General features: G+C 46.4%; 1 protein-coding gene across 4 annotated transcripts; it reads right to left on the bottom strand.

The window, feature by feature from the left end:
• Positions 1–97: 97 nt before the first annotated feature.
• On the bottom strand, positions 98–19798 carry bcar3 (BCAR3 adaptor protein, NSP family member). Of its 4 annotated transcripts, XM_088393358.1 has the most exons (17): positions 19583–19798; positions 16315–16501; positions 15986–16219; positions 12628–12670; positions 4240–4368; positions 3949–4074; positions 3734–3850; positions 3411–3646; positions 3226–3326; positions 3014–3148; positions 2746–2937; positions 1968–2542; positions 1662–1777; positions 1350–1521; positions 1158–1269; positions 864–1067; positions 98–741 (listed from the first exon to the last, which is right to left on the bottom strand). In XM_088393358.1, exons 2-17 carry the CDS (start codon positions 16491–16493, stop codon positions 563–565), a joined length of 2850 nt encoding a protein of 949 aa, XP_088249484.1. In that variant the 5' UTR covers positions 16494–16501; positions 19583–19798; the 3' UTR covers positions 98–562. The 4 variants fall into 4 exon arrangements, with proteins under 4 accessions (XP_088249484.1, XP_088249486.1, XP_088249488.1 ...); XM_088393360.1 differs by lacking the exons at positions 12628–12670; positions 15986–16219; positions 16315–16501; positions 19583–19798 and adding an exon at positions 8417–8779; XM_088393362.1 differs by lacking the exons at positions 12628–12670; positions 15986–16219; positions 16315–16501; positions 19583–19798 and adding an exon at positions 6498–7043.
• Positions 19799–23271: the final 3473 nt, after the last annotated feature.

Below are 23271 nucleotides of genomic sequence, written 5' to 3' on the forward strand. Positions count from 1 at the left end.
CTCAGCAAACGTGTCAAACATTCACAATCCACTCGACTTTGATTTATAGTTTCGTCATCCTGTTTGTTCTGCAGATGTAAAAAAAAAAAAGTCCACAGAATATGTACCATATTTATTCAAACTTACTGCAGTAGTTCAGAATATAAACATTCAAATTTATTGACATTTTCTTCTCCTTAATTCCTGTATGTACACAACGCTTCACATATGTACAACGTTCGTTCACTTACAGAACTTGTGTGTATCTTCACATGTGCACACGAACACGTCTACTCTCCTTTAAACCTTAGCAGAAGGCCATTTAGTTTTGGCAGTCTTGAATAAAGAAACAAACAACTATGCATTAGTTTGTTTAGTTACAGTTACTTCTATGGACATTCTATATGATGTCTGCTCTCTAAGAAAGTGCAAGTTTTGTCCCCGTTTGCATCTTGTTGGTCTTCCTTGAGCGGCCGCCGTGACGCTCAAACTCTTGTCTACGAATTTGATAACGTTGCATCAATGTTATAGGTTACACGGCTGAAGTGAAACGGTCCGTCTGAATGTTGCTGCCAATGGGAAGTCAAATTAAGGTGTGTGTTTTGGGCGGGGGCTCCAGCTTCCTTGACAATGCAGTGAGGATGAGGTTGAACTTGCTGTAGCGATCCGATTGGTTGACCGAAGCGCCGCGACTCCCCCACAGCAGCCGCAGCTGAAAGTCCGTCTTGAACACCTCCAGCAAGTCTTCGTCACAATGGAACCCTGAAAACATACAACCACATGTCTGCTGTATAATGCCTTCTCTATGTCAATGATCCGGACTGGCGGTAAGTTAATCATGAACATGCATGAAAATCCAGTTGGTTTTTTTCTTTTGGTTTTACCGTGCATGATTCTCTGTGCGTTCTCAGCGTAGATGTGCGCATTATGTGCGACGTTGCGTGCAGCCTCGAGGTGACGCAGCATGATGTCACAGCCCTGGTCACTGGTCTCCCAGAGCTCCGCCCCTTCCGGTGAGACGGATGGCCGCTCCATCAAAGTGAGAAGAGGCAACAGGAGGGGGATGCACGCCGCAGCAGGACAGGAAGCTGACGCAAGGTCAAAATAAGATTCCAACATTTGACAGCATTGACCTATCAACCTGCCATTGAATGAAATAAGAGTTTTCCTCAACTTACCGGTTCCCTCATAGAGATTTTTGTAGAAAGGTTTGAGAGTTTTCTCATAGCTGATGGCAGTCTGCGTGTAGTTCCTTCTCAGAGTCGTCCATGTTTCTTCCAGACGACTGATCTGCCAAACACAATCCGGCTCGTATTTCAGCCACTTAAGTTGTAATCAATGTCAATGCTCCACATGGTGGTGTGTGCTACCTGCGGCAGTTCCAGAGCTTTCATGAGGGCGGTGAACGCAAATAAGTCACCCACAGTGTCCTTCAGCTCCAACGCAACCAGGACGATGCGGTTCAAAGCGCACGCTCGCTCCTCCAGGCTGCCCGTGCACCCGAGAATATCCACGGCCACACCTATTGCCATGGTGTGGTGTCTGGAAGGGAGGGGGAGGGGGGGGTTGATGAGAAGGCTGCGTTGTCATGCCACCCACCGTAAGCATTTTATGTTTGAAAAGGATTGATTACAAATTGAAAATAATCATCCGTTGTGTCGCTCAATTGTTGAGATGCATACCGTTCCATCAGGTCTAGTCTCAGCTGTCGACCATGCGGCAAGGTGATCAGTTCCAGGCCAGATGCGACCCCCATCTGACTTCTTTGCTCAGACGACACATCGAGTATCCTTGCCACCTGAAGCACAAAATGTCAATGAAAGGAAAGCCTGTTTTCTCATTTGGAGGTTTGGTGTCAGTATCATTGCACACGATACCGTGTCTTGAAAATGTCAAAATGGTTGGCAGTAACTTTAAGGATAACTCAACAGTTCTTGGAGGACGGACGGTTTGAAGATCTGGCTTGATGTTAGGCGATGGGAACGTACCTGGCAGTCGGCCATGAGCAGGTGTTTGGCTATGCTGTGGTGGTCGTGGCTCAGCAGCAGCTCTTTGGCTCTCTTCAAGACAGACATCTCCAGCGGTTTGTTTTCGGCCGGCAGAAGTCGAGAGTCAAACTCGGTCGGCCGGAACACCGATTCAGTCTCTACCACCGGCCGTAGGAAGATGTTCCTCTTTTCTTCGTCCTGCTCCTCCCTCCCCGTGTCCTCCTCTTCTTCCTCGCTGGTGTTTTCCAAAGCCTCAATGGCATGATGATAGGAGCTTCGGTCCAGCCCTCTCTGCGCTCCCGTCTCATTGGGCGCCTCACCCTCTTGCCTCAATCTCTCGACATAGCTGCACGGCAGCCGCTCAAGTTCGTGGGCGTTGTCTGGAATGGAGTTGAGAGAGTTTGGTTCATCCCATTCCAGCGGGCTGCGGGATCTGAGGTCTGCGGGAGTCTGCGCCAGGCATTCACTTCGGCCCGCTATTGCCTCAGATTTGGTGTAGTGAATCTGCGGTAGTGCACAGCTGGAGGAGCTTTGCAGGTCTGCGTGGACGGACTTTGCCGGTGGTGCAGGAGGACCTGAATGAGCACATCAAGCACCTTAGACAACACTTGGACTGATGAGGCCAGAGAAGCCTACGGGTATAGCTGACAAATGGCGTTTGCGTTGCATGTTTTTAACTTTCATTAGTAGCTGCAGCGACCGACTGTGTTAAGTGACAATGATCAAAACACGACTGCACACCACAAACACAAAAACAAGAGAAAGCTGTGGGAATGACCTGCCGTCCTCCAAACAGGGGCTTCCCCACATGTGGAGTCCAAAGTGGGTAAAGACCGGCTGGGGCAGGCGTCAGAGGCCAGACGTGGAAGCTGAAGGCCGGCAAAGTGAGGCGGGCGGGCCACAGGAACCTTGCTGGGTTTGGGTGGAGGTTTGGGACACAGCTGGCTGTCAGAACCCCGGATTGGCTGACCTGCAAGAATGCCCAAAGCTGATCAAAGCTGATACACGGTGACATCGCTCAGGTGACCTGACCAACGTGAACTGACCCGCCAGTGGCTCTGCCAACCTCCGTGCGACTGACGGACTCAGCAGCGGTTCACTGCCCGTCCTGAACACAGGAAACTTGGAGTTCGGGCTGAGGAGATGGCTGTCCGAGTGCTGCTGATTCTGGGCTCTGGATCCTGGATGCCACAGATAAGAAGCTATTTGCCAGCCATTCTTTCTGAGTGCTCAATGATCAAACGTTATCTTTACTAACCAAGTGGTAGAAAGCTCTCTGATTGGTGCGCTTTGAGCGGCCGCCGCTTCTCTGGGAGTTGATTGAGACTCGCCGGTTGGCTGCCGCAACGATCCTTCAGCCTTGAGCAGATTAGAATGTCAACTCAAGTGGCAAATGGAGGCTGAAGCAACTATGGCCACACAGCGAATGCGTTACCAACCAACCTGAGCGGGCTTCCTCTCCCCACACCGTTGTGGTGGTAGTGGCTGCCATCGTGTCCGCCGTGCGTGTTGTCTTGGACGTGTCCGTTGGCGATGTTGAGGCTGAGGCGCTTCTGACGCCGCCGCTCCTGTTCTATCAGCCCCGCCTCTCGATGGGGACCGGATAATCCGTACTTTTGTTCCAAGCAGCGCAACGGCAGCGTGCGGTTGATGGGCTGGAAGATAATGGCACCGACGACCTGCAACAAATGACATGGCAATGAAATGGCATTTTCCACTTTTTGGTCTTAATTTCTCGGCAGGTGCAAGTCTGCTTGGAAACTCACCTGAGAGACGGGTTTGCGGTTGCCGACGTAATATCTGACGAGAGCGGGGACACTGTCAAAACCTTCTCGCTCCACACGATACTCAACTCTGGAATAGGCTTCATTCAGCATCACAACCTGGGCGACAAAAGGTGAAGAATGAAGAGCAGCAACACGCACGGCTTGTGGCAGTTTAAAAAAAAACAAAAGAACACACAGTAGACAATCTGGCTTACCTTTTTGTTGATTTTAAAATGCTGGGCTGTGTTTCGCCATTGACACGTTAGAACATAACTTCCGGGACTTGACAGCGAATCGCGAATCAGGAAGTCGCCATCTCGCTGCACAAAGTTCTCGGCAACCTAGGGCAGAACAAAGCGTTACTGCATCCCAGCAGATGGTCAGTGCACACAAATGAAAATAAATGGCAGCAATAAGAGTCAGTAGATGCAATTGTGATGTTGTTCAGCAAGTCAGTGGCTGGACTCCTTTAGAGTGGGACGAAAAAAAATATTCTGATGGGATACCTGCCGGGGTATGGCTCCATGGTACCATGCATGGCTTCTGGGCTCATCGCAGTTCATCTTAAGTTCTTCCTCCAATTCTCTGTGAAGCTTCTCTGATGGCCCGTCCAGGATGAACTGGTCTTGGGAAAACTGCAATACCAATACACACCAATAAATGGTGGTTCACGGGCAGGTTTCCAACAATATAAATATCTCATTGGAATTGTGTTGCAATAATTATAATATGCAAGGATTAAATATGCAGATACGGCGGTGCCTTGCGATGCTAGTTTTAATTTCTTCCTAGACCATGTTCAGGACACGTAACAACCCTCTTCCATGGTGGGAAATGCCATTTTTTTTAACTAGAAAACTGTTATACTTTATAAGTTAGATCATGATGAAAAAACATACAGGAATTGCGTAATAAACCAAACAAATTATATACTAATAAATTGGATTATAATTGATAAAAAAAAACCATACAGGAATTGCGTAATAAATCAGACGAAAAATAATTAATTGTGCGCTGGTCGTTGTGTTGTGCGCCCTGTGGCCACTTGGGGGCAGTACAAAACAAACGGACGGCTTGAAATGCACGTGTTTGTGTTGCTTAAAGGGTAAAAACGCCGCCACTTGCAAGCACAACGCCAGTCCGCCAGTTTGCAATTTTCTTTTTAACATTTAGCAAGCCCATCGACTGCTTGTCTTTGGAAACGCTTGCAAGTCGCGTCACTCTTATCTCAATGCACCGCTTTTTAAAATCACTACAAATCAAATGAGAAGAGCCTTACAGTTGCGCTAATATGCCAGGAGAGTAAACTGATCAAGTTATGTTATTTCATGGTGGATTCTTCTCATTTCTAGGTTGACAGCTGGTAACTTATTAACCAAGTGCCAATTAAAATGCATTTTATTTTCAAGATTCTAAAACATATCACGCTCAGTGCATACACTTACATGGTAGCTATTGGGTCTCTGCATGGTTCCGACCTTTTCACTTTCAGAAACGAACTCTTCAAAGCCAATATGCAAACTCTGATTCTTCAGCCACGTGTGTGGTCTTTTGCTCTTTTTCTGTCATCCAGAACATTGGCGCGCGCGCAAACAGACACACACATCCTTTTGCTGTCCTTTTCTCCCCTCCTTGGTTTTCCACTGACTGCTTCCCAAAGTCAGGGTGACACAGCTCTCACTGTCAAAGACGACTCGGCTGGACCTGTCCTCCTACACACCCTCACCTGACGGCTGACGCACGCACACACCATATGCACCTGCACACCCGCACATGCAAACCAGAAACATAAACTCTTGGATTCTTTACAGCTTCGCTTGCAGTTCTACCTTCCGTGATGAGGTCGTTTGCATTTTATCCTTAAAACCGAGCTTTGAATCAGTGCGATATGGTTGCCGGTGAGCATCTATAGATTTGAAACAACACACAAATACACGATAGAGTTTCACAATTGAATTGAATTCTGCCATGGGAGATTCCCACACATAGAAAATGTGTGCAACCTAAATACAAAAAGGGCAAGCAGAAAATAAAAGTAAAAAGCAAAATAACCTTGCATAGGTTCCATAAAATATTTTTTATGGTAGGCCACTCCCAAGTGCTAACAAATCAAAATGTCCACTGTAATATTGCAAATGTTCATTTAGCTGTTGCTGCTATTTCGAGCCGGCGATATGTTGGCCGCGGCTCCGCGTCTCCATTTGGCCCTCTCGCTTTCCACGCTAATATGATTATCTTCCGCTCCAGCTCCAAATGGAATCATGCCCACCCCTATCATTGCAAGCAGGTAGAGCAGATGTTAAAAGCCCTTCATAAGTGCCCGTGCGCTTACACACACTTCCCGTGTCTTTTTTCCCCCGCCACTAACACAGAGAGATACACACTCAAGCGGGTCAAAACAAAGTCAAACACTGCCACATCACTCCATAAAATAAAAGTCGCAAATTGTCCCACCACGACCCTGGCGTCTTTTTGTCGTCTGAGCATCGCCGAAGGGAAAAACAGTTTGAAGCGACACTGGTCCTGGAACCTTTCTGACAAAGCCAAACCTTTTGTCTTTGTGTCTTTTCTAGTTCTCCATTCCTTTTACTTAATGCGTCTCGCCATCGCTCCAAAGTCATTAGAACAGAGCCCCTTGCCTTGAATGCATGTGACAGCACACTTTGGATCCCATTGGTTTCAGGGATTACAAAACGCAATGAAAACTAAAGAGACTTTTACAAAACCCAACAAGACTTTTGATTTAGGAAAGTGGTCACATTACCTTTTGTAAAATACAAGATCTGTAGTTCAGTCAAGCGGAGAAAAGGCAGAAAGGATTCTAGTCTTTGGCACTGAGTGACCTTTGCTTGCCACAGATACACCCCAAACCACATGAAATGATGAAAAACATCCTTTTGCTCTTTAAGCTCAATAGCAGCTGATAAGCATCGGCCTTCTTTGCACATCATCATCCTCGCCGTCATTCTTAAAACAACAAGTCCTCGCTTGACTTGTGTCTGTGCCATTTCCTCCTTGCCCCCGTGTATCCATTTGTTCCCGTTTTTTCTGCAGGGCTCCAAAAGTTTCCGGCCTGTCCCGCCCCCAAAGTTTTCTCCCCAACTGTGACGAGAAGCTGAGGTGAGCTTATGAACAGTTGCAGTGAGTGAATCCAAATGTCAATGGCATGAAACTTATTCGGTTTGCAAGCTTGGGAAACATTTCATGAGAAATCTTGCCATCTTGAAAATGCCCCACCTTTCCTGTTTACTCACAAATTAGTGGATGCTTCTTTTTTTTTGCCATCTGATTGGCTCCCAAGACAGCCACAGTTGATAGCTTTCCGTTTCAAGAGAAGGCAATTGAGATTTGTCTAGTCCACAGAGCCGTAGTAATTCTCTGCCCTGGGAGTTTGAGACTTTTATATTTAAGGCCATAAAGAGGATTTTTTTTTCTTACCAGAGAGCGCAAATACCTCTTAGTGAAAGCGTCAAGTGGGTCCACAATGTAGGACAATATGCAAAAGCTCAGCATTTGTTCCCGAAATGCTAAATGGGTCGCAGTGTGAGTTGAGATCCACACAGATGAACAATACAAAGCCTTTGAGGATAAATGGCCAGCGCCCAGACAAAACAGATGGCGCCTCCGTGAAGATGGAGGAAGAGCGCTGGCACAAATGTTGTCTTAGAAAATAAAGAAAGTAGTCGCAACAGACTGAGACCATCCAAGACATGGACACGTAACGCTGCCACTGCCAAGTCAATGACAGCAACATTTGCTGCTTCCTCGCATGTCCAAAAAGGTCGTCGCATCCACCGGGTGAAGGAATGTGACATTTCCAGCCCCCTTTGGTTTAAACATTAACTCTGAAGACCTTCACTTTAAATACCAACTCCCTGCTGGACCAATTACACGGTCGTTGGCGTAGCCTCGCTTAGCATTTAGCGACTGGCAACGGGCGACAGTCCGTGATTTAGCGGTTCGTCCCGACGCTGGACGTCTTCAAGCATCCAACAACCTTTTTCGGGTCACTCCGCCGCAATTCAATAGGATTCGAGTTTGGGCTTTGACTCGCCGACTCCAAAATCAAGAGCTAGAGGCCTTAAAGTTTTGGCCAAACAGTCCTTCGGATTCATGACCCTATCAGTTGCTTCATGTTGCTGCATTTTGTTGCTTGGAATGTTCGCATGCCCCCCCACCACCCCACTTTGAATCCATTTAGAAAAGAACCAAACCTGAAGTAGACTCGACTTTGCTGCCACTACGAGTATAGACGGAAAGCCGTGTCGAAGGCCAGCGTGCTACTTTGCTGGCTCCATCAAATCAGCTTAATGGCATGGCGTCATTCGGCTGACGTCATAAAAGGGGCCAACTATGACAAGTGGGACATGAATCACACTGGCGGAGGCCATCGCTTTCATTCTGCGCCGCACACTTGCCGCCTTGTGCGCAACTTATGGATGAAGCTCACGCACAGTCGCTCATTGATGCCGCTGTCTGGTCCCGATGATAAAAGGCCAGTGTTTGACGGCAAAGACGAGGGGAATTCAGCGCAATGTGATTTTGTCAGCAGTCACAAGTGCGCTGGCCACTTTGCTTCAACAAGCAATTGGCTCAGAGCTGCCTCCTCGTTCATGTGAAATGAGATGAAGATGTTCCCGACACACTCAAACCTGGGCAAGGATGTGCACGTTTTCTTCTCACCTTTGCGCTGATGACAGAGTTGTTGTGGTAGAAGCAGCAAAGAGCCGCCGTCAGGCTCTTCAGGTTACATCGCTCTGACATTTTGAGGGGCTTTTTTTTCTCCTGTGTCGGGAGGTAAGCCAGCGATGCTCTTCAGCCGGAAACGGTCGCCTTGACGACACAAACTATTCCAACTTCCATGGGATGAAGTGAAGGTCCAGTAAAGCTCTTAGCTGTTTAACTTTGTCCGCTTGATTCGGCAATCACAATTGGTTTGCCTTATCATCGAGCACCCTGGGGACAAGTCCGTTTGTCACCGTGTCCGCTGTCTTGCTCCTCTACAGTCCCCTGCGGAGTGAGTTGTCCACCACTCTCCCCTCTTGCCTCCTTGCTGATCATTTTCTGTTACTACCCCCCCCCCCTTTTTTTTTCCAAATATGGCTTTGAGAAAGACACGTGGTTTGCTATGAACCAATCACTTCTCCAACTGTTGGGAGTGGCCCAAAGGCAAACGCCCCCTCCCTCGCACGGATGATGTCGGATGGAGAAATCAATGGAGAAATTATTCTCTGGCCTCTTGTGCATAGCGCTGCTGATGACATATTTGATGTCCGCTCTCTTTAACTCTGAGCGATGGGTGTCATCAGACCAGGTTTTTGGTCTGGGATTCTTTTGATAAGGAAGAACTTGCTTGGGCCACACAGAGGCCGCCTCAAGCTCATCAAAGGCCATCGAGATAACTTGAACTATGTGAGCCAGGCAGACCCTCGCTTATCTTAATAGCGTGGCCGTGTAAACTGAAGAAAACACGCTCGGGGGTGACACCCCGGCACTTAAAAGACATTTTTGCCACAAGGAGCAAAGACAGTAATTACAGTGCAGGCTCCCGGAGGATCCGCGGAGGAAACACGCGTCCAATGTTCCCCGGAGCAACACGTACGGCATCACCGACCGCAGCGGCCCCAAATCACCATCTAGCATAAACGGCCACCTTAAAATACGCATGTCCGTCATCTCAGGAATGCGCTCAGAAACAACAAGGCACAACAAACTTTTAACCTCATCAACTCGTCTGTTGTTTTTCAAGTAAGGGCTCCAATAAGGCAAAAGAAAGCACACAACATCAACTTTGGAAACCATAAAAATCGCAGAAGATTGTACTTTTTCAAAATAGAACACTGTCATTATACAGTAGAATGTGAAGAGTAATGCAGTCCGAAAAGAACACATCTGTGGTTTAAAGAACCTCAAACAAGCTTGCGTTTTTATTTGCAGATGAGAACAAAAAATATCTGCACGTATGCAGCAAAGTGGCTCAACTTGACATTTGTGAGCTTCTGTCGTAGCATCTTCTGATGATGCCAGCGCTTCATTCAAGTGCCAACATGGCAACAATCGAGTCTTCATTTTAGACGGTGGACTGCGGGCTGTAGTTGGCATGTGCGGGTTTGACCCACTTTCACACAGCTTAATATAAATATAAACAGAATAATTGTATTCTTCTAATTACCAGTACCAGCTATTTAAAATAAATAATTTAGTGCATTTTACAATGGAAGAAAATTGAGCAGGTTTAAGTTATCTTAGGTGTGGCCCTCTGACACAACCCGGCTTTTTCATGTGGCCCCTTGTAAAAATTAATTGCCCACCCCTTCCTAAGAAGGAAGTTAGCTAAAAAACGTGTTTCTGGATCGACAGTGGACCTGCAAATGCCACTCAGATCGAAGTAGATTTTGTAAATAAGCAAATGAGAGCCCACCAGGCACTTCCGAAACAACTGTTGGCCAGCCAGTAGCGTGCGACCTGCTTACCGACAGACAAAGTCACCGATCGATCGGTTGTCATTGACGAGTGCAGCCCTAGTCGGGTCGGGTCGGCCGAGCGTAAAGCTGCCGGGTGCTCGTTAGCCGATCCGGCACTAACCCCCTGACAGGTCACTTCGATGATCCCAAAACTCAAACTGCGATAGTGACAGCTCATCTTGTCATAGCAAAGCTTGACCACCGCGTGGCAGGAGAGTTCACTTTCTGCACTCCTTTGTTGACGGGGTCACGAGTTAATACTTTAATTATACAAAAATAAGTCAGTAATGTTATTATTCCAAAATGCTATGAACAAAGAGGCTCCCGGAGGAAGGAGAGCCAAGACCACACACAGACAGAAGGTGCTTGTTTTGAGAACTACCGAAGGAACTCGCTGCTTTTTCTTCAAAGGGAACCAAAGACAAGCGTAATTTAGGCAAGACTTGAGCCACGATTTTTTTCTCTCTCAAGTCACAGATTTGTTGTTGGCATCGCTCTCCCATATCCTCCATTGAAAGCGCCAATTAAGTCCTACTTGCACATTTCTACCTCCCATTAAAACAAGGTCGAGCACAGTTTGTTCCAGGGTCATCTTGTCACTCCCATCGTGTTTTTATAGAGGAAATCAATTCTGCCACAATCCTCCCCCCACCCCAAAAACAAATTTCTTGAAAATAATTGTCTTCTGCAGCTTTGCATTTGTGGAACATGAATGAGGCCACAGAAGCCACCTATTGTTAGGGGGTGGCCATTTTGCAAATTGCTGTCCATCAAAAATGACATCACAGTCGCTCGGACGAGCATCCTGCATCCTTCGGCACCCCCGCTTCATTCGTGATGCACCTCACCCACAGTGTGCATTTTGACCTTCTTGCCGGAAATAAGATGCGAGGCCACCCACACGTGTACCTGTTGGACTTTTCATTTTCCACACCGCAAACACACCTGGAAGACTGGCTGACAGCTACACTTTGCCACCTATTATGTAAGAGCTGCACACTGTTGACTCTTGCTCACGGTCCTCATTTGACCGACAAAACACCAGAACTGCGCGTGTGTGTGGTTGTGTGTGTGTGTGTGTGTGTGTGTGTGTGTGTGTGTGTGTGTGTGTGTGTGTGTGTGTGTGTGTGTGTGTGTGTGTGTGTGTGTGTGTGTGTGTGTGTGTGTGTGTGTGTGTGTGTGTGTGTGCGTGCGCATACAAAAGACAAAGTTTGCTTCTCACACTGAGGTGTCAGCATCCAAACATATGTGCTAAGAGATGGGAGGAAAGAGAGTTAGGTGGAGAGCAGAAGGGAGGTTGGAGTGAAAGAAATGAGAGTGAGAGAGTGAGAGGGAGACTGTCCACGTAAAGAAGAAACTGAGGAATAAGTGAATCTTTTTTTCTCCAGTTATTATCTTGACAAAATTCTGTTGTTCTTTGTCCAGCAAAATTAACAGAAAACTGGAGAGGAATAATTAGTAAAATGATGGACAGAAAAAAGAAAAAAAGATTATTATTATCATCATTATTATTTATCATTCAATTTAACATTACTCATGAATGACATTTTTATTAGCATCAGCAGTGTCGACATTTGTCGAGTGAGAGAGAGTGAGAGTGAGAGGGAGACTGTCCACGTAAAGAAAAAAGTGAGGAATAAGTGAATCTTTTTGTCTCCAGTTATTATCTTGACAAAATTCTGTTGTTCTATGTCCAGCAAAATTAACAGAAAACTGGAGAGGAATAATCAGTAAAATGATGGACAGAAAAAAGAAAAAAAGATTATTATTGTAATTATTATTATTATTATTTATCATTCAATTTAACTTTACTCATGAATTACATTTTTATTAGCATCAGCAGCATCGACATTTCTTAGCTGCTTGTAGTGCTGATTGGTTTTTGTCTTTTAACAACTATCAAACAAACAAAATAATTGGTTAATGAACAGTCATTAGAAGAAATGGTTTTGTAATACACTTTAGGGCACAATAAAATTTTATTCGATTAATCGATGGAATAATTGATTCTAAAAATATTAGTTTGTGACTACCTGACATTTGTTTGACTTTTTGTAAGATTTTAACAGATTTGTTTTTTTTTTCAGCTTTAGTTAACGTTTTGATTGCAAAGTTTTCCAGGAGGGAGGAATTTCTGTGGTTTTAAACAACTGCAACCTCAGTGACTCATGCCGCACGCAATGAGGGACCTTCTGACAGCGTGCAGAAATAAACTATAATCTTATTTCGGGACTGTATGTTTATGTCTCTGCATTTTTATCTTTGTACAGACAGTCTAGAGAGGATAACAAATATGTGGCATGACAACGGGAATGGGATACGTGTTGGCGGCAACTTTGTGCATCACAAATTGTGATAAGGAACAACCGTACAGAGTAGAACGAGCAGAACAGTGAGTGTTGTCCTCATGCTTGTGGCGAGTGAGCTTACCTTGACGTAGTCCACGGCGGCATCACGAGTGGCTGCGGGCTCCCTGGGGAACACAGATAGAGAAAAGGCCCGGTTGAGTGAGCACATCTCGTCCTAGCCGCCAACAAGCTGTCCTTGTTCTCCAGGTTCCTTTCCGCTTCCCACGGCAAAGCGCCTGTCCCGTGTGAGCCAGCGAGCGACGATGTTGCTTCTCAAGAAAGCATTCACATACATTGATGCATCTTTGTTGTTGAGTAGCTTGTGGCAAAATGCGCGTCAAGAAGGCATGCGGCTCGCCAAAGCTGACTCGTGGGAGACACAAAAGTAGATGTTCATACTTGAGCGACTTCTAATTCAAGTCTCTCTGTCCCATTCCCTGTCTCACTCACTTTCTCTCTCTCCCTCTCTCTCTCTCTCTCTCTCTCTCTCTCTCTCTCCCTCCCTCCCTCCCCATCATAACACACATCCCAGCCACACGCCCACCCTTGTGAGTCCACTGACAATTTCACACACAAGCGCTTGGAAAACACAGATGCGATGCCCGCTTTATTTTTTGTTTTTAAGTAGCCTCGGCCCACGAAACACTTTGAAATGATTGTTCTGCCTTAAGCAACTCAAGTCTCAAGTGCAGACCTGCTCTAGGAGGCCCCAAAGAGGTCATTAGTGCAAATCCTGGCCTGCATCAATCAGGTTGCTGGTTAAAGTCCTTCAAGCTTGCGTTCCCATGGGAATATTAGCGAAGGCCGCTACTTAACAAGCCAAACATGTTGAGCTGTAAACCCTTCGGCTTTAATATCCAGCGGGATTTCATTACGTAATAGAACAGAAGGCTGCATTCACAGCGCGTTATGGTCATTATTCGGACGCCCGCCATGCTCGCTTTTGCTCTGCGCAAAACAAAAAGCATTTACAATCTTGAGACCTTTTCGAGAAGGTTCCCGAAAAGGAGATAGACTTCATGTGCATGTGCGGGAAATGGGTAATTATATAGCACTGTGGGGCTTTCTCACAATCGCTGTTCCATAACTGAGCCACAAGTGGGCTGAGTCTAAAAAGAGTTATTTTCGCATACATGTGACGTTTGCGTGCCAGCGTGCTTGCTTTTTTGATGGCCGCCACTGCACGCAATCATTATCACATCCAGTTGTTGACACCCCGCATGCTGGGCCTGCCCAGAAGTATGAAAAAGAGCATTGAGTATAATTTTAAACGATGTACTTCCATGTTTGTAACATGGCTCTGTAAGACGCCATTTCAAAGACTGTACGCACGCGCGAATGTTTTGACAATAAGAAGCCCGTGTCGGAAAATGATGAGCGCTGCTTTCTTGTAAACGACAAGCCGGCTAAGCATAATGTTGCGTAATGCCGCATGACCCCAACCGCCCACTCTCAATTCGGACCTCAGTGGACATCCCCGAACGTTCACCATAGTCCACCTGCTCGTCGTAAAGTTTCCCTTAGCATTCCCTTGCATTCCCGTTCGTCAATTAGCTCTGATCTGCAAAACTACAACACACATTGATGTCGGTCAAGTGGAGGATAATCTCACACCGAACGCAGCCGCAGCTGAGCAAGAGCAGAAAAAAGACTAGACGCAAAGTGCGGTTGGAATGCAGAGGGCGATGCTGGCCTTCCAGGCTGCGCAAACTAACCACAGCTAACTTTGCCATTTTTATTCTGCTTCTTTTGCTGAGCCAGCATGGGAGGCTTTCTGCTTGCTTGACCACCAGACCGACCTGCTGCTGCACAAAGCTAGAAAGAGTCCAAAGTAGGAAGGGGTGCGGCTGCTCTCAGCCCAGTCTTTTCCTGGCTTCTGTTGTTCTTTTGCTTCCCCACATGACATTTAGCATCACCGCATGTGGGCCACTTGACGCCATATGGGCTCGTGTGTGTGGAAAGACGAAGCTGTGCAGTGGCAGCGTGCAGCCACTAGATGTCAGTGTCAAACTAGATTTGCTAGTTAAAGGTGTCCCCGGTGCAAACATACATTTTGCACAGCTTGTTGGAGTTGAAAATGAGTTTCACGCGGAGGCAAATTTGAATGATGACATGAAAAGCATAATTTTGTTGATTCAAGGGAAAGATGCATATGTCAGCCACTCCCTCCTTTGCCATCTTCAGCCTCCTCCTTATCTTACCTCACTTGGTGGTCTGCAAAACTTCCCACTGGGAGTCAACAGAAAGGCAAACTAGCCAATCAGGAGCAAGCTCAGGTCAGGGGTCAAAGGTCAGCTGACGGGGTGAGCAATGGAGAGTCAAGATGAACTGGCCAATGCTTGCATACCAATGACATCATACTCCCTTATCTTTTTATAGAAAGGCAATTAGTGAGAAATGCCGGTTTCAAATCAGCAAGCCAGATAGCAACAGGCAGACAACTTTTGGACAACCTTGCGAATGTCATCGAGGTCCGAGCCCAGACTTCCAATTGAATGTCTCTGTAAAGATCTGAAAGGGCGTGCGCCAACAATGCTCCCGAGAAGCACCATCAAAACAAACGAATCCAACTGCTCGATTGGACGGAGGTGTGCCAAGCTTGTGGCAGCATATTTCAAAAGACTCCAAGGAGCACTGACAAAGAGTTGATTGAGAAAATGCTGTCAACATGTTGGTGTGATGTCTTAACCCTTCACTTATCAGTCTCGCTCGTGCCTGACGATGCAGACGAATGAAAACACAACTTCTTGGGTAGACTAAACCAAAGAGCTGAGAGAATAATATTGTTCCTCATGCAGCCACCTGCACTGGCCCAAGGTGACTTGGACTAATGGTCCGGCTGTATGTCAGCAAGCGGCATATGAAATGGATCTAGAAAGACTGAGTATGCAGACAAAGAGTTGACAGTCATGTATGATCTGGGCCTACCACACCCTGACCTACAAAGGTAACCCAGATGCTAGGGGCTATGAATGCGCTCAGAGCTGGCTGCATCAGATACAGTCAGCTGTAATTGGAGACGCAGAAAGATGGCGAGACGTGATGAAGGATGACAAGCATTTTTCTCTCTCTTCCCTCTGAAGTTGATACCCCGACGGAATCTCTCCGTACTGTCCGGTCGGAGGGGAAACCAAGCTCTCTGGCCGGTGGAGGTCCGAGCTTCAAGGTTGCCCTGTGCGAAAATCCCCAAACATCTGCAAATGTTCAACAACAGCAATGGTCCCATTTTCAAAAGATCCCTTTGACAATATTTCCCAGGAAATCGCAATGTCCCATCACTCTTCTTAGTTATCTTCATGTAATACGTACTTGGGTCTACCACAAGCAACCATTCTCATTACCTTCTCCAAGCAAAGCGGCATTTGTTTTTGCAGCTGTGCTTGATGTTGTGGCTCGTGAAATGCAACAAGTTCATATGGACAACTTTTGCTTTTGCTTACCCGTAACTGTGGAAGTCGTCGACAGTATTTTGGAGCGGCTGCGAAGTCATGGATTGATGAACTTGTCCAGCTAGCAGGGGAGATGTCCGCCTAAGCACTGGCAGAGTATGATTGGCTCTGGTGTCCCAGATGTTGGCGTCCCCTCCCTTCTTGCGTCGAGGCAGCGTTCCATGAATAGAGATATACTGGTACGGAGCGACGGGGAACTCTGATCCGTTACATCCTGCGACGGGACTAAAGAAGAGATGAAAAACGTTTATTTCCTTCATCGTTCTCTACAATATGAAGGACTAGTTTTTTGATGAGGAGGTTTGAATCATCTGGCCCACCTCGGTCTCGAGCTGAGAAGATCCATGGAGGGGGCAACGGAGGCTTGCAATTTTTTTGAGGGGCAGCTACTCCCGTTAGGCGTGCCTAGGGCGGGGGCGTGCATGTGGCCAGCACCTCCTAATGTGTGATGCGCGTGCAGCGACCTGGGCAGGCTGGCAAAACGCCCCTCGGCCATCATTCTCTGCTCTGCAAAACAACAACACCTTGAAATGGACGCGTCTGCATCCTGATCATTATCTTCAGCTCAATCTGTGTGACAAATATGAGCGTAAATCAACGTTCAGCAACTCGACACAAACTAATGTAAATGCAGAGAGTGAGCAGACCGGCTCTCTGTACTCACACACCCTTTCTCATTGTCGTGGACTTAAAGAACACATTCCTCTCACAACGGTCATTCCAATCATTGCGTGACTTTGTGACGACCATTTGTTGTGTCCACAAGTCAATCCCAAAGGGAACTAAACGGATCCCAGTGTTTATTGGATGTTAATCTGATATTCTTCCGAATACAAAAACAAACATAAGTTTATAAGACATGTGATGTCATTGTTATGTTACATAGTTACTGTTATCAGACTGATCAGTATGAGATAGAGTGCACAGCTTTAAGAATTCTAAATTCCAAATTGGATGTCTATAAATAGTCCACATGGGGTGGTGAAGTGAAAGAATGGTTTGAACAAACAGTGGAATGTTCGACATGAGGCAGATGAATTCCATCCCGTGTTATCCCACCACAGCAAGTTAATGTGCGGACTGGGCTGGCCTGCCAGCAGTCCAGACCTGCCTACAACACTTCAACAGTTGGTGTCCTCAGTTTCAAAATGCCTATTGAGCATTGTTGGGGGTTGTATTTAATACAAGTGTGACAAGCTTATTTATAAAATATATATCTTGACTTTATTTATTCACAGGGTTGTGTCGGCTGAGAATAATGGCCAAACTGTTTGGCTCTGATGGAAATCTGTTCCTGTTAAATTCCCCCGCTGCGTGACGATGACTCAACGATCTGCATGGAATCACTCATCACGCGTCATCCTGGACATGCCAAAAAGATCATCAGTCCATTCCAGAATAGATGCACTGGTAAGAGATTCCACAGGTACCAGGTCAGCCTTTCTCGATTTACGAAATGACTCGACTGAACCCCTGTTCAATTGAAACTTCGGAATTGAAAATTAGCAGTATCGTGGACCAATTCTAAAGCCCACTTGGGTTTTGAATATGTGTTCAAGTGACCTTGTGTATTCTGGCCCTTCAACCACTTGAAACAGGAAAGAGAGCAGCGGGGGGCCCTTCTATTGAGACGAGAATGCCAATGAAAATGCAAACGTGGGCTTAGCAGTGGGCACAGCTGACCAATGTGGGCCTTTTCAGCATGACAAGCAAAGTTTATTCACCCAAATCAACCGCCGTAAAAGCAATTCAGGTCCAGCTGAGGCGCGTCAACTCAGCTCGGACCGGGGATTCTTGCGAGGGCCACGGCGACGACAAGAGAACCTATTATAAGACCCCCGGGGGTGGTCAGCTGTGTGTTTGTGTGGCCCCGACCATCTGCTTGACACGCATCTCTTCTTTGGGGAAGAAAGGATCACTATCACTAAGTGAATTCACAGACGTTATACTCTCTTACTTCACTCAATCTCGTTTTTAATTTGCAAGTTTAGTGAAATTGTATTTGCCCTAGTCTTGAGTTACACATTTTATTAGACTTCGTGTCACTGACTTGGCTTTTTTTATCCATACGGGGAGCCTCCGACTCGCCCCGATGCGCCAGTTTTTAATCCGAGTGCACGGTCGCCATTTATGGGCCTTCCTTCCGTAACACTTTAGAATTGTTGTCAAACGGTTAGCAGGAACTAGTGTTTTTTATTTATTTATTTATTTTTATGTCAGCAGTCGTCTTTTGAGGCATTTGTGCTTCAAGAAGCCCAAGTCAGATTTCATTTCCTGCGTAGACAAGTTGAGGATGTGAAACAGTTGGATTGCTGTTTGCAATTTGAGCGGATGAAGCACATTGCAGCAACCATCTTAAAATCTGGCGTTGTGTTTGGCCATGAGCACCACCGTTGGAATGACGGCCACGGAGCTTGACAGGACAACACGTCCTCCTTCTAGCGACTATTTTTTTTTTTTTTTTTTTTTTTTTTAATCATCCACTTAATGACAAGTATAACCTTTGGCACGTTGTGAACTCACATAGGCGGGTCATAGGTCGGAAGAAGAAAACACATCAACAGTGCACACAGCGTTGGCTGGGAAACACGTTCACATGAACAGGAAGAGGAAACGGCACTGTAAACATTTCAACAGTGCGCAGCTTACTCCCAATAAAAGACCAATACAACAATATCAATAATAATACAATAGCACAACAGCAATAACGATATAGTGGCACAGTTCTGCCTCCAAGCTGTTTAGGAAGTAGAGTTTCACCCTCTCAATTTGACTTTCATAATTTGGGGCTCTACAGACCATCGCAAAAGGCTTAACAGAATGAATTAACAGGAACCAAGTTTAGAATCGAACCACGCCTTTGTGTTAAATGGAGGCCAATCTTTGACACGTAAACACTGTCAGTATCGGAAGGCAGCAGAACACAAACAAGAACATGCTTGGGAATTTGCGGCTTCCTCTGGCGAGCCAAAAGTGTCTTCCTGCTTTGGCATCCAACATTTGCGCATTAGTTAAACCACCCCTGGCCTGAAGTGAACAATGGCAACAACTGTCACATGACTGCGGCTCAGAACCGACCTTTGTTTGGACACAGAAAGAGGTGTCCTACTGCGCTCTTCACTATGTGGGCCCAGCAATGCGCGTGTGTGTGCGCGTGTGTGCAGCCGGCCATCCATCTCCATCAGCATCTCTCTTCAAGACACGTTCTCATAACCGACCGAGAGGTTAAAGTCAAAGTGTTCCTGAACAAAACTGTCAAGCTGCCACCACTTCACATCAAAGCTGTAATGGCTTTACAAAACGTCCGTCATATTGACATTTCAGTGAATAAGTGAGCCTTACTGCATCAAACAGTTAAGCCACAATTCACCAACTCAAAGAAAGTCTTATCAAGGTCTTGTAATTATTCCTGGCTCAGGCTTCAAGCAGGAACTCGCCCAAGCGCAGCTCCACACGGCGCCTTAGGATGTCCCCCCCAATTATAACACTCACAATTAGCCTGAATCATACACTCAAAAAAGCGAGCAGTGACAATAAAAGGTGAAAATAGCCTGAAGAGCAAATGACATGAAACACGCAGTGACTCACCTGCTTCCTGTCGCTTTGCTCTGATCCGTCTTTATATTCTTCGATCACGCGTTTTCCGGCTCATGGTCTGATGAGCAGCCGGCCGGAGGACAACAACTCTCGGACAGGCAACAACAAGCCGTGGTGCGCTCCAGCAAGCTCTCCCCTCCGTCCTCTTCCTATCTTCCCCCCTCTGAGGAGTGATTTGCGAGCCCCCTCCTCCTCATCTCCTGTGCAGGAGGAGTTTCCTTCTCTCTCTTTTAGCCAAGTTGCGTCTTGCAAACCCCCCCCCCCAACCCCACCCAGTTGCCCCGCCCACCCACAACTCCTCTCCTGCCCCCCAGCACTGAACAAAACTCCCCTGTGCAAGTGCCACTCTCCTCCTCTCATCTCTTCTTATGCGTGTTGCCCACACGGCCTCATATTTCATTGCTCTTGGCCTTTTTGTGCGGGACATCTCGCACGCAACGCGACCGGCTTCGGATGTGTGACCTCACGTTGCCGTGTGTGGCCAAAGTATGAAAGGGAAACTCACCGCTTGGATTCTTCTGAGCAACTTAATTAGGTCAAACTGGAGGAAGTTGAAGCACTCGAATCAGGGAGTGTTGACTCTTAGTCAGCACGCCATCTATTCTTGGCACAAGGGCGTTAAAAATGGATCATGATGGATGAAACTATTTCAAGAGAATCGCCAAGTGCGAGATCAGCAGAAGTATAAGGACAACACTGTCCGGCCTCTGTCCTCCTGCGAATCCGTTTGGTCTAACATTAATAACACGTCCATGTGCGAGTATGTTTGGGCGCATGCGAGTAGCAGAGTCCATTTTTCTTCTCCACACACGCTAAAAAATACCTGGCATTTTTGGTGAGTGGGAGGGTGCGAGTTCCAGGAACCCGGCGGTGAGTCAGGTTGAAATCACCGTCCGCAAAATCACGAAACGTTCATGACACCTTCTTCTGATTGTGAGCATGTTCTCTCATCGAGAGTAAATTCCATCGCAACATTTCCTTCCCATCTTCCTTTCATTTCCTACTTTGTAGTTTTAGACTTTTTCTGCTTGATCTTGGCTTAACGGCACACAACACAAGTTCAAGGCTTTATCCTCAAGAAATGTCTGAAGACAAAAATATTATTTGCACGCCTTTCTATGTACACACGGTCGGAAGCTCACACCGTGACAGACGTTTCCTGCACTTCCTGATAATATCCGCGCGTCCTTAGGCCTTAAAGAGTCATTTTGTCGGCATTCAAATGGTTTCTGTGGGATTAGAAATACTTTACGGGGCCGTGGCACTGCCTACGCCACCTCCTTCTAAGCTTCACCCCCATCCGCCTCCCTCGTTGCACGCACTCCCCATCTCTGACAAATTATCCGACGGGTGTTTTCTGTCAAAAACGTGTTGAGTGTAAACGGCTAAATGTTTGGCCACTCCCCATCCTTCTTGCTTCACAGCCTCGGGTTGAGTTGCTCAAAATCTAGCGCTGAGTTGCCTCACTTATGATGACTCGTGTCGATTTTCTGCTACACGCTGGATGTGGACTCCAATGATCAGCTCCTCTAATTCTCCACAAAGATGGCTCCTCACTGTACCATGAGCCTTTTTATATCCTTCTGCCATCGTAGCTGTGACTCCTGCAATGGCCTTAATGGGCGGGGATTTTTAAAAGAGTAAGATGCTTCCTCCCACCAAAATGTGCACCTCAGGTTCATTGACTGTCAGTGTGAACGCTTCTCAGAATTGTCTGATTCCGGGACTGGATCTTCTCTGCTTTGACAGATGCTAGATTACACAGATGACATTGTCTGTGGTAACAGTACACACCAACTGGACTGAGGAAGGTATTTACAGTACATAAAGTAAGAACACGCACCGTGGAGCTAACCACAAATCTTGTTGACAAGTCTATCCCTGGTGGAGAGGAAATGGAGCTTTCCTTCACAACACCAAGTCGGATATTGGCTCAATGTCTGGTGGTTAAACAAGCACGTGATATAAAATAAACAAGCGCACAATCTACAAGGTCAACATGCATGAAGTACATTTATAAGGAACTGTAAGAGCTCCACTTGCGGGTGATGTCGAATTGGCCGACTTGATTACAAATCACCGCTGGAAGTGGGTACTTGGGGACTGACTCTGTTTTATTTATTATTTTATTTTATTTATGTTCCGTTTATGACACAAATGTGCAAGTGATGATCAAGCAAAGAGCAAAAAAAGCGAAATAAATGTGTCTCCTAAAACCTAAAACGAGTTTGCTGAAAGGTGCTTGGCGCAGATGTTATTTTGCAATTTAATTCAATTGGTCGACTGGTGCCAGTCTAATGTGATTGGTAAAACGAACGCCCTTGGGTCTGGAAAGCGCAGCCAGTAAAGGCATTAGAGTGACAGAGTGAAGAGGAGTTTGTCCTCTAATGCAGTCTTGGCCGACCGAGTTGAACTTTGTTTTCCCCTTCAAAGTCCCTCCGTGATTTGCTTTTGTTAACAGACAAGCCGGTTTGGCTCACTCGGCGGGCTGCATCTCGATGAGTCTATTTATAGCAGCGTACTCAATGAGAAATCGGATGCTGCGGCAGCACTCTGGAGAGACGATGCGGTCATGGGAACCGGTGGAGGTCCGAGCCACAGGGAAAAGTTCAACAGAATGAAGAAGAAGACTCTTGGGAGATGACCTCGCGCTCTCGGTTCCTATTAGAAGAACGCGTACGAGCTCGCGCTTGGACTCGTAAACAAACAAACAAACAAACAAACAAACAAACAAACAAACAAACAATCAAACAAACAAACAAACAAACAAACAAACAAACAAAAACAAAAACTCGAGCGTGAGACAAAATTGCTCTGTGTGAACATTTGGTGGTGTCGCTTTGTCTGATGCTATCAAACGCAGCTGCGCGCTTCATTATTGTTCCCGCTTTCATTTCCATTATCTTTGAAGAACAATCCACCACTCTTATTGTCTCCCGGTGGAATCGCAAGCAGCTAAACTGCTCGTAATGTTCGTGAAAAAAATAAACACGAATAAAAGGCATCTGTGTGGCAGACAGTCCTGCCTGCTCCGATGTTAAAAGTATCATCTGGATGAAAGATGGCAAGAAAACTCTCTAGATGGATTCCTGTAGAAAATACACTTAAATAAAATTCTCCATCATCGGTTATTGTCTGACGTTTGCTGCCATGACATCAAGTTTGCATTCAGGCATCCTTTGGACGCCATGTGTTGTGTGTCTCGTGTCCATTCTGTAAGCTTGTAACTAGTAGAACCAAACACAGGTCATCCATTGCCCTCCACGAAGTTAAACTGCAAATGGATTAAGTTCATGAAGGAAGGACTGCTCAAAGCTGCACAAGGACACATGCAATGTGAATGAGGAGTCCTGCATGAAGCGCCAAACACATTCTGGGTCTAGTCAGTACCATACGTCCCCTTCGTCTCACTTAATGTAATTGCCTGAGCGCTACGTCCCTGCACATCCTCAGTCATGGCAGTTAATGTTCTCGGTGTCCTGTCCTTAGCGATGATGTTTCGCCACAGTCCCTCTGAATACATTTCAAGTTACCTTGCGTTTTTATGCTCCCCTACGACATATTTTAGGATTTGAATGACTTTATATTCATTGGCGTCGTCACCTGCTATGATGCGGCCATTTTCAATAGTTGTCAATAGGGGGGCCTTTCAACATCAGCACCACTGCAGCCCCTTTTCG

The sequence above is a fragment of the Syngnathus floridae genome, chromosome 13, assembly GCF_059516105.1.
Source record: "Syngnathus floridae isolate MCC-2025c chromosome 13, RoL_Sflo_1.0, whole genome shotgun sequence".
Classification (NCBI taxonomy): Eukaryota; Metazoa; Chordata; class Actinopteri; order Syngnathiformes; family Syngnathidae; genus Syngnathus; species Syngnathus floridae.